At 38.7% G+C, this 12,014-nt stretch overlaps 1 protein-coding gene across 5 annotated transcripts in view; it reads right to left on the reverse strand.

The window, feature by feature from the left end:
• Window positions 1-1,885: 1,885 nt before the first annotated feature.
• Window positions 1,886-12,014, reverse strand: part of NINL (ninein like) — a 49,428-nt gene continuing 39,299 nt past the window's right edge. For 4 of the 5 annotated variants that reach the window (XM_039320856.1, XM_039320859.1, XM_039320858.1 and 1 more), the window contains 6 exons: window positions 11,454-11,794; window positions 9,472-9,541; window positions 7,952-8,236; window positions 5,043-5,255; window positions 4,228-4,341; window positions 1,886-3,093 (listed from right to left, as the gene is read on the reverse strand). In XM_039320856.1, coding sequence (XP_039176790.1) covers window positions 2,908-3,093; window positions 4,228-4,341; window positions 5,043-5,255; window positions 7,952-8,236; window positions 9,472-9,541; window positions 11,454-11,794 — 1,209 coding nt within the window. In that variant the 3' untranslated portion in view covers window positions 1,886-2,907. The remainder of the gene's footprint in view (window positions 3,094-4,227; window positions 4,342-5,042; window positions 5,256-7,951; window positions 8,237-9,471; window positions 9,542-11,453; window positions 11,795-12,014) is intronic. The other variant, XR_005553895.1, reaches the window with a different exon arrangement.

Here is a 12,014-nt window from a genome sequence, read left to right on the forward strand (position 1 = left end):
GTGTTGCAGATTTTAAAAAATAAATAATTAAAATATTTTATCTTTTGAAAGTACTATATAAAACAGTGTCTTTAATTCTCATTCCAACCAAGCAGTCCAAAAAATAGATGGAGTTCTTGGAGAACAAACTTGGATATAGAGTTCCCAAGTGTATTATCCTTTAAAGCACCGGTGTCAAACTCGTCGCGTCACATGACATGTGCAACGTATCCTGACTTTTTTTGCATTGCCAGAGCTAGGGCTGGCACAACCTCCACATGATGCAACCAGCACATGGGCCGGCAGTTTGACACCCCTGCTTTAAAGTAATCAAAGTGAGCTCCATCCCAAATGGAGACTGAAATGCTAGACTGAAATGGCAAATTAATTTATGAAAATGTATTTAGGTTTGTATCTCATCTAATAATATACTCCTGTCTTGTGCCTGTTTGCCCAACTCCTGTTTTCTATGTTTTCCTTTTCCCTCTTTTCATAGAATTTCCTCCATTGCAGAGGGGAGAGATTGCTTGAACAACTTGCCTGCTCCTTAACTGCTCCTTTACAGCACAGCATTTTCCTAAAATGTGCTAAACACAGGCATCTGAGACCCTTAGTGTTAACAAGCTCAATGACCTTGATTAATTACTAGCACCCCCGGGCCAGCTTCCACTGTTATCTGAAATTGGCACATCCTAATGAATTTCAGCCTAAAGGTTTTCTTTTGCCTCCAGCCAGGAGCTAAATAAACAGAAAGCACAAAGGCATTCCTTTCAAATGTATATCCCCCCCCCCAATGTGCTTGCTTACTCTCTTGTAGTCTCTTCCTCTCCAATTAGTACAAATACTATACATTAATTTCCACTTGCTCATTATTCCAGAACTGAAGTGGGGATTTTAAAGGACAGGGAAATGGGGGGAGGGGGGGGAAACTGCCTGTAAGATTTATCTCTTTTTCAAAGCTTCTTTGCGAGCCCAAGTTCTGGAACATAAATCTTCCCTGCTGTTAGGGCTCACTCAGTTGTTCGAATTTGTATCCTCTTGATGCTGCATCTGTGGGCAATTTCTTAATAAGCCTTTCTCAAGATTTGTTGCTGTCTTGGCATCTCCCTTTGTTCTTTATTATCCCCTGCAAATTCTAAATCAAGTGTAGATTCACAGGTTGACAACTCCTTTCTTTGATGAATACATAAAATATAAATTGGTGGGTTGTTTTTCTCTACTTACAAATGTGATTTCAGATAAGGCACAAATTCTACATCCCCAGGTTGAACTGAATGTTTCCATTTTAGTCAAGGAGCCATGAAAAACATTAATTTATGTGTAGAGTGCTTTTTAAAAAAGTGCTAAGGGAATAAACAATCTCACTATGCCTTTTTGTGGTTCCTGGACTGCATTCAGATTATCTTCTACCAGGGTAGCTTCTTTTATCAATCTCTGCAAGTTATTACTGAGAATGGAGAAATGGCAGCCTGCATGATTATCCCTATTTGTCTCTGCCTTTCCTAGGAAACAGCACTTCTTGTGGATGATTTAAGTTACTAGGCATAGTATTGTGGCCTTTGAGATTGCAACTCAAAGGTATTAATACAACAGTATTAGGCCATTCCAGACAAGGTGATGTCCAATTTAGGGTGATTTCATCTTCTAACTTTGAATCCCTAGACTGGTCCTAAAGTGCTACTGGAAAATGCAAGGTCTGCATGCAATAAGACTGCATCCATTTATGATTTGATGGTGGACAAGGAGATGGATTTGAGCTGTATTACTGAGACTTGGCTGGCAAAAATAGCAATGTTGCTTTCTCTGAAATCTATTTATCCAGGTTTGGTCCTATATCAACTCAAGCTGGGGATGGGAGTTAGCTACATCCCTTTTCTCCCAGCCCGAGTAACACACAATCATCCCCTTTTGAGCTCATAGTTTATTTCAATATTTTGCATATAGTGACAGTCACATGTCTAACGTTCCTACTGAAAATCTAGCACTTGAATTTAGATTGAAAAGGGGAGCCTCATTGGTTATCCAGGTGAAATCATATTTTTATGGTAATAGCATAAATGTTGCAAATTCCTTTTAAAGATATGAAGAGTACATTGGTGGCACAACACACAGTATCTGCTGTGGCCATTAAAGTCAGGGGATGAATATGAATATTTTTTGCCACCCTAGCAAAAGGAACATGTCTACTTAGCAAAGCCATTTATACAATAAAAAACCAGCATAAGAACAAACTATAGCGATTCTGTTTAATTAAAATGTTCCAGACACCTAAAGCAAAAAAATAAGGGGGGGGGGGTTTGGTTCATTGGGTTCTTGTTTACAATTCTGCTAAAATAAAATAGCACATTAATTCAATAATATTTTACACACACATTCACATTCTCTTTAGCCAGTGTATAGACAGAGGGACAAGAAGTTGAAATCACAAGAAATGTCCAGTCCTCAAATGATACTAGAAGATCCCGTTTCTGTGAAAATTATCCATAAGGCACTAAATGGTTACACTTTTCCATTGGAAAAAAATTGGATGTTTATTGCTGTAAACCTTGTGTTTCTCCATCTTCAGAATTCCAAAAAATGTATTTGCTTACTTGTCTGTGGAGATTCTCAGTCATCCAGGCCATGGTTGCCTCAAAGGTGGTTTTTCAGGAAGCAACTGGACTTTCTTGTTTTTCTTTGAGGAGCGAAATGTTTTCAAAGAAAAACAAGAAAGTCCAGTTGCCTCTTGAAAAAGCACTTTTGAGATATTAGCTTACTTTTCTCCAATTTTTTTAGCTAGCATTTGTATTTTCCCTATTCTGAAGTGGTAGATATCTCATAGAGTGCTGTCCATGAGAAATGAATAGTTTTTTGTATTCAGTCTGAAATATATAGAACAATTGCCACTTAAAACAGCTTCATGGAAACTGATTCATTTAAATGAATAATTCATAGAGATGCAAATGAGATTTCTCCAACTAGCTTATTGAGGGATGAAATTTTTTCTTCTAGAATTAAGTTCCTATTTTCTGTGCTCTTCTGCATCTGTTCTGTAACTTGCAGCATTTTCATCAGATGTGCATTCTTCACATACAGGTCCTTCAGCAATAGATTAGACTTGGCATGTTTTTCAAACTGAAAAAGGAATGAACATTCCATTAATTACTATTCAGATACACCAATAACAAAACAGCAGAATACAATGTGTTTAATGATTCCATGTAAATTATGCTATGCCCCTACAAATCCTGAAAAAAACCACTTTATTTCGCAGCTTATTAAAATAATGGTTTTTCAGATGAAACTTTGAGCAATAATAATTAGTAACCAATTTCAAAGTTACGAGTGACAGTTTGATATAGTGTTTAAAGACATGGGCTAGAAAACAGAAGAACTGGAGTTTTATTACTGCTTTAGGTACAAAGCCAGGTGGGTGAGTTTGGGCCAATCACTCTCTCTTAAGCCTAGGAAGAAGGCAATGGCAACTACTGAACAATGTTGCTCAGAAAATGACTGGGAATACAAACATAAAGCTGAAATATATTAGAAGGAAGTAATAATATTTGGGATAGATAATGAAATAAATTCTTCATTCTCTGTTCTTTAATTTGGAACTTGTGCATGTATGTAGAGTGAATGGTTAGAAACCTGCTTGCACAATATTCAGTGTGGTCTGTTGATTGAGGGAAGGCAAATACTTTAGGGCAGTGATGGTGAACCTTTTAGAGACTGAGTGCCCAAACTGCAACCCAAAACCCACTTATGCATCGTCAAGTGCTGGGTGGGTGTGGCCCATTGACTGGGTGTGGCCAATTGGGTGGGCATGGCCCATTGGATGGGCGTGGCTGCAGTGGTAATGACAGACTGGGTGGGACTAAAAAGTTCAATCAATCAATTCCAACTTTGCAAGATCTTTTTTTTTCCCGCAAGAAGTTGAAATTGACTGATTGAACTTTTTTTTTTTTTTTTTTGCACATGGCAGTGGAGGCCTAAAGTGAAAAGGTTTTATAAAACCCAGCTGAAGGCCTAGGACTGGGGTGACGGCGCGCGTGCCCACAGAGAGGGCTCTGAGTACCGCCTCTGGCACCTGTGCCATAGGTTCGCCACCACTGCTTTAGGATAATTTAATGTATATATTGTTATGCATTCCAGAAAACTTTTGTCTATATACTGTTTTAAAACTGCAAGCAACAGACAACGATTTGTCCATTTCTAACGATCTATTTCTTCTCCATGCATAGAAAGCAACAAATCCACTCTTGCGCTTACTTGTTCCTTAAGTTGAGACATCTTCTCCTGAAGCAACATTTGTGTATTTTTCAAATTCATTTCTACCTCCCCCAATTTCTCCTCCATTAATCTATGTGAGTTTTCATATTCTTCCTGCAGAAAGAAGAGCATAAATTCTGAGCATTGTTTACTGTAAATCCCAACACAATTTAACCATAAATGAAAGTTAAAGGAATGGCCTGAGAACAACTGTTGATTGCAAAGTTGCTACAAGATTCTTTATATTCCAGAAGAAATAGCCTAAGCTACTCATCATACTCGTAAATTTAATAGTGAAGGTAGTCACAAACTTCTGGTATTTCACTATAAATACTTATGAGTCATTTTAGATAAGAAACATTAACCACAACACATGTTTCTGAGTTTCCTTGTAAAAAAAAGCTTCAGTTACCTACACTCTGTTTTCATCAGAGGTTTTTGCGCTCTTGACTATTAAGCAATTGCCCAGCATTTTAAACCACAATTTAAAATCATAGTAAAAAGTAGCTACTGAGATTGATTTGTAGATTATTTCTCCTAAGGAGAGGAAAAGATGAATATACAATCTGAGACTTCTCTCAGAATGAGAGAAACTACATTACTTCTGGTTTAGTTTTAGCTTAGTATGTTGTGTGAATCTAGCCACTGTAGTTGTAACTTTTGGTTTAAGCTTTAGAGATGTGTTAAAAGGCCCACTATGACTTATTCAACAAACCATGGTAAAACAAGTTAAGCAGCTTATTTCTATTCATCACACCAGCAACTGCATTCTTGATAGGAATCTAAATGAAGGCTTAAATAAACTTCCTTCTTACTTGATAAATAGCCAGTTGCCATTTCATTTGTTCTGCCTGTAAGTCTAGATCTCTTTGCAACTTTCTGACTGTTTTCTGTTCTTCTGCCAATCTGGTTTCAAGCTCAACAAGAAGATCTTTAGGTACTGTATTGTCCATCTGGGTTTTTAGTTGTTGCAATTCATGGGTGTGCTGAGACTCAGCTTGGTTTAATCTGGTGTTGGCTTCTAACAGCTACATTTTGAGAGAAAAAGACAGACCGGCACGCTAAGATTAGCAATACTACAGAAGAAAAACCTACCATAGCAATAAGTCAAGATATTTGCATACCAAAAATCATTCTAAAAGTCAATTCCACTCCATATGTAAAATAAATGCTAATTTTTTAAAATTAACTTTTTATCTAAAATTAAATTTGATATATAATTTAATCTTATTTGGAAACAATTTCTAGATTACAATTCAACTCATGGAATAGTGCTACACCCAAATTTGGATTCTAAGATTTGTATTTTAATTAGGCATATTGTCTAAACATTATTTATAGTATTCTTTTAGTGTACAGGTGGAATTTGACTTACAATGAGAATTGGGAATTTCTGTCAGTAAGTGATGCAGTTATAAAGGGCAACTGCATTGCTTAGCAACAGTAATCTATCAATCCCAATTGCTATTGTTAACTGAATCCCACAGTTGTTAGGCAAGGTAACTTCCTGCCAACTTCACACAACTGTGGGAAAGTCAGGAGGAAGTTGGAAGGACCATAGGTAGGTAACTGGCTGCTGCTGGGAGGGAGCAAGAGGAAGAGGGAGCAAGGGGAAGGTCAGAGACAATATGTGAGAGATGTAGTAGGGAGAGAGTAGGTGGACAGGTGTGAAAATTGGTCTGCACCGATCAGGAGATGTGTGCAGTGATGCCACACGATCAAGGAGGTTGTGCAGGAGAGCATGAGTTGATGTGTGCAAGTGAGAGTGTACCAGAGGCCTCACATAGGTCAAAGAGGGTGTGCTGGCATCCATGAGAGGCACTGCACAGGTCAGAATGGTGCACAGGGATGCAATGGGGCACATGGGTCAGGGAGGGTATATGGATTGCACAAGAGATGCTGTGTGGGTCCAGGAGGGTGCATGAAGATGCATGAGAAGTGCTGCACAGGTTAACAAAGGTACATGGAGTTGCATAAATGCCTGGCATAGTGAGTGGAGAGGGGCTGGGTAGTGTGTGTTGGTGGGGAAGATTTATCCCAGTGATCTCCCATTTTGTCTGCCAATTTTCTCATTGACTTTCTAGGAATGTGGCAAATGTGATTGTGGGGCACTTGGCAACTGGTTATTCTTGTGAACAGGGTTCCCAAACATCCATATTACAATCATGTGACTATAAGGGTGCTTGGGTAGCCAGAAATCCAAGGATTGATTGTGATCACCATTCATTCATTGCTGTTGTAACTTCAATCAATTGCTAAATTAATGATTGTAAGTTGAGGACTGCCTGTATTATTATTTACTTTATCTCTGGCAACAAATATTGTCCCTCAATCAACTAAATCATCCTAATCCTACATCACAGGTCAGCAATCTGTGGCTCTGGAGCCGCATGCGGCTCTTTGAGCCTTCCCCTGTGGCTCCCAGCCTCCTCTGCCATTTGCAGAGAGAGAGAGACAGAAAGAGGCACTTGCACTTCTCTTACACTCTGTCTGTCTGTCTGTCTGTCTCTCTCTCTCTCTGTGTGTATGTGTGTAAAAAAGAGTGGACTCACGGTGTTCTCCGACGAACTGAAAAGCTTATTTGGGCAGGGTTCCTCCCTTTGCTGCGTCTCTGCAGGAAGCAGGAAGGGCAGGAGAGAGCTAGCTAGCTCAGCTATGCTGACTCAGGAATTCTGGGAGTTGAAGTCCCTGAGTCATAAAAGAGCGGAGGTTGCCTACCCCTGAACTTGTTGGAGAACAGCTTGAAGCCAGCTTGCCAGGTGAGCAGAAGATTGGAGAGAGGGGGGAGGAGAGAAAGAGAGAGAGAAAGAGAGAGGGAGATGAAAGAGAGAAAGGGAAAGGAAAGAAAGAAAGAAAGAAAGAAAGAAAGAAAGAAAGAAAGAAAGAAAGAAAGAAAGAAAGAAAGAAAGAAAGAAAGAAAGAAAGAAGGAGGGAGGGAGGGAAAGAGACAGAGAGAGACCCTTTTGACATCTCAAATGAAGATAACACTGCATATATCCTTTTTTACCTTTATTATAGGTGTATATATATATATATGTATGTATGTATGTATGTATGTATACACACACACACACACACACACACACACACACACACACACACAATAAAGGTAAAAAAGGATATATGCGGTGTTATCTTCATTTTAGATATCAAAAGGGTTTTGCGACTCCCAGTGTTTTGTTTTCGGTGGGAAACGGGTCCAAGTGGCTCTTTGAGTGTTTTGGGTTGCCTACCCCGTCCTACACCAAGTTAAAAGGCAAGGCTAAAAGTCAAAATAGTTAGGCAAAATAGTCTTGCATTCATGATCTCCATAATAGATATGTTATCTGAATGCTATCTTGCCTTATCACAGATTTTTCTACATGAAATGCTACAGCAGAGGTCAGCAGTTGTTTGACGCCACAGGCTACATTCAACACTTGGAGGCAAAGTAGGCAGGGCCATATCACACATTTGAGATGGGAATTTGGGAAATTTGCTTTTTCTCAGCTGTAACGTGGCTATTTTAGAGCTTACACTGGTTTTCATCTGCTCTCCACCACAAAATGGTATCTGTGCAATCAGTTTTTAGAAATCATGACCAGGGGAACTAAAACGGCTGCAAAAGGAGGACTGAATATCTACCTGCAGCTCTGAGGCCTCAGATTGTCCATCACTGTAGTACGACGTTATGAAGTGTCATCTTACTCAGAACACAGTGACCTCTCTCCTAGATCAGCCTTACCTTTTCCTTCACTGATTTCAGGTCTTGATCTAGCATATCCTTTTCGCCCTGCCATGTCAACTTCTGCTGAAAATGCTCCTTTTTCAGCTCAACAGAGGCCTCCCGAAATTGCTTGGCTATCATAGCTTCTTGTTCTTTTTGTCTCTCCAGTTCAACAAACCTCTGATTCAGTATCTTGGTAGTTTTCTGACCGGCTTTATTCTTGCTGCTTAATTCAACATATTCATGGTTTAGCTGAGCAGTCCTAGCGTTCAGCTGTAAGATGTCCTCTTTGTAGCGTTTGTTCTGAAACAAGATTTCAGGCATTCAATGTTGTGATATTCATCATAATCACATTTGTGCGTACACAAAACAAGATTATAAACTACCCAAGGGATCAGGTAGAGATTTCCTATATTCAAGTAGTAGATCAATAGGGGTTGTCTTAAAACAAATGTGTCATATTGCTACAGAGATTTCTTGGAGAAAGGAAGGAGGAAAGAGGAAAACTTCTAGAACTAAAGGACTGATTGCTTTTTTTAAAAAAATACATTAACTGATTTTTTTGATGGTAGGGCAAATAATGTAAACCTATATACAAAAATATTAAATAAAAATCTATAATTCTTAATTCTCAAAAGCTTTAGGGTATTGTAGATATGATTATTTTTAAGAATAAACTTTTGAAAGTACACAGCGATCAATTTAGCGCTAGAAATTCAAACAGAGTTCATCAGACAGTTTTACTGGGCAACACATTGACTGTATTCATATAGTGTATGAATCCACTGATTGTTTAACCATGGATTATTCAATAAACTATAAACTGCCAAATCAGACTCAAACACCTTACGGATTAATACAATGTACAAATCCAGCCAGTATTTCTCAATTGAACCTTGGTAGCATTGGTTACATGGATAAGATTAGAAGTATTGATACTCAAGATTATCCAACCACTTTCTAAGGTTGCCCAATTCTTTTTAGATTTGTTTGTGTCTGGATAATTATCACCTGACTTAAGATGCAGGAAAAATAACTGCTGAAATGTATCTAGGAACTCAGCAATCAACTTTTTATGCACACAAGTTATTTTTTCCATGAGGTCCAGTGCTATCAACCCTTGGGAAGACCCATATATATTGCATGTAAAAGGTCCCTGGTTCAATCCTGATAATGTCCAAATATGAGTGGGAAAAGCTTCTGTTTAAATTCCCGGATAATTAATAAGAGTCCCATTTGAAAATAGCCAGTTTCCATATTTCAATAACTGGCAAAAGTTCTTCACAAATTCAGGCACAGATCCTTCTCATTACCTGCTACTGGATCCTTTTTTTTTTTAAAAAAAAAGGTGCCATAAATAAATCGTGCAAAACATATAATGGTTTCATCCTTCTAAAATGTCCCCCTGCCCCCTCTGCCTATTTTTGACTGAAATGTATAACTTCTTGGCTTTTGAGCTTTCTAGTACTGCACTGATTCAAATTCAGACTCTGTGAAAAGGCCGATCAAGTGGTACTCTAGCCACCTTATATATTTACCAAGTCATTTGATTCTTTTATTTCATACATCATCTTCTCTTTTTCCATTTTCAATTCATCAATGTGCTTCCTGGAAAAAAAATAATTAACTGAAGCATACTTTGCGTATCAATATTAAAATGAGATTTGGAATCACTCTAAATGGTCTTTCATGGATCTACTGTACCTCTATAATTTTAGTTTACAACACTGAACTGGCTCAAGACAGGTTTAACTCAGCCAAGTCTAATTTTGATGGAGCTAGCAGTATTCTCAAGTACAGGTAGTCCTCGACTTATAAGTGTTCATTTAGTAACTGTTCAAAGTTACAATGGCACTGAAAAATGTGACTTATGACCATTTTTCACAGTTATGACCTTTGCAGCATCTCCATGATCATGTGATCAAAATTCTAATGCTTGGCAACTGGTTCATACTTATGATGGTTGCTGTGTCCCTGGGGATCATGGGATCCCCTTTGGCAACCCTCTGACAAGCAAAGTCAATGGGGAAGCCAGATTCACTTAACAATCAGGCTACTAACTTATCAACTGCAGTGATTCACTTAACAACTGAGGCAAGAAAGGTCATAAAACAGGGCAAAATTTGCTTAACAAATGTCTCACTTAACAACAGAAATCTTGGGCCCAATTGTGGTCATAAGTCAAGGACTACTTATATCCCTTTTGCTAAGATTTCTATCTGACAATGGGTGCCTCTATAAGATGAATATTCATGGAATAGGAAATTAAAGGTAAACATTGTGTGCTCTACCCACCCATCTCTCCTGAGTCAATCTTCAAGTTGTATGTTGAAAGCCTCTGCTTTCATAAAACCTAGGTTAACTTCTATTGGCAGGCTTTTAAAAACTCTAAGAGCTTTATAGAGTTAATTATAGGTAGTCACTAGGGAGCCACCTAAAAAAAGCAGCATACAATTTATAACAAATAAAAGATAATTTCTGTGAACTAATTTTTGTTATTTTTTTGAAAATACTAAAGCTAATTAGGCTGTATATAAAGAATAACTGGAAGAAATACCAACTAACAACTTCCTAGTTCTGATTATCACATTTCACAAAAATAGCCCCATCATTTTGATACACGATGAAAAGAAAAGGCTATAAATCAGTGGTGGCGAACCTATGGCACAGATGCCAGAGGCGGCACTCGGAGCCCTCTCTGTGGGCACACGTGCCATTGCCCCAGCCTTGCCTCCCCCTGCAACTCCCTCCTCACCAGCAGCCCCCCTGGAGGAGAGAGTCACCCCCGAGCGTGGCCCACGCGGAGCAGCACAGCCAAGGACATGGCAGCCAGGCAGCGTAGACAAGACTGCCCTCACGCCCCATCGCGCAGTTGATGCTGTGGGGCGCAGGCAGAGGACGTGGCCACTATGGCACTGCTGGGCTGCCTGGGCGATCTGCGGCGGGCCCTGGAGGTGGTGAGTGGCCCTGCAGGCAGGCAGGGTGGGGGCGGAGTGGGGGTGGGGCAGGGATGGAGCAGGGGCAGGGCCAGTTTTTGGGCACTCGGTCTCTAAAAGGTTCGCCATCACTGCTCTATATTGTACTATAGACAGTTGTCTTATTACTAAGGAAAGATGTTGCTATAGTTTTTTTATTGCTCTCTTCCTAAGTTGTATCAGCAAATGGTAGCACCTGTTTGATCTTGGCTAGGCTTTGAAACCAAGCAGGGTTGTATCTAGGCTTGGCTTCAAAGGAATTCAAGGAATGTCAGGGTAGGCTGGGAAACTGAAAAGCATTATAAAAGAAACCAGTAACAAACTGCTTCTTTATTATTGCCAAGAAAACTGCATCCATGGGTCCTTAAAGACATCAGAAATTATACTTGTATATAAAAGTATACAGAAAGTATACTTTTACTTTCCATTTAAAGATGCAACCATGTATTAACATAGCAGAATTTTTCCTACGTATGCATAAAGAATTACTATTGGTACTAGCAAGTACCCATATTTAAAATCCTAAGAATATAATTCTTCCAAACCTCATAAAATGTATCTCCATTACATGCTTCATCTTCAAGTCATCTTCCAATCTTTCCCTTTCCTGGGCCAGCCTCTGGCCTAAGTTTGAAATTTCTTTAGCATAGCACTGCTCTATTTCTGCCTTCTCCTTCTGAAATCTCTTTTCTTGGATAGGATCCAGCTTCTGAACTTGGCTTTTCAAACCATCAATCACTTCATGGCATTTCATATTCAGTTCTTCCAAGGCATTCTTTTGTTCTTCCAATTCACTAATCTTGATCTTGAAACTTTGTTCAATGTCCTTCCTTTCTTTCTCAAAATTATTTTTTAATAGTTCTATTTCCCATTCATAATAATTGACCTAGAACAGTATTTTTTTTAAAAAAAGACCAGAAATCATTTCAGAATATTTATTTAAAGTTTAAATGCTTTCCTCATCTGAGAAATTTGACATTTCCAGTGTGTGGAATTTATATACAAAATAATAGCTATAAAATATAGAAAAAAACAAACACCAGGATAAAAATAAAACAAACCTGTTTGTAAGTAAAGTTTGTAAGTAAAAGAACTACCAAGCTTTC

Source organism: Crotalus tigris, unplaced genomic scaffold, assembly GCF_016545835.1.
Source record: "Crotalus tigris isolate CLP2741 ecotype Arizona unplaced genomic scaffold, ASM1654583v1 scf7180000023713.2527936, whole genome shotgun sequence".
In the NCBI taxonomy this organism is placed as follows: Eukaryota; Metazoa; Chordata; class Lepidosauria; order Squamata; family Viperidae; genus Crotalus; species Crotalus tigris.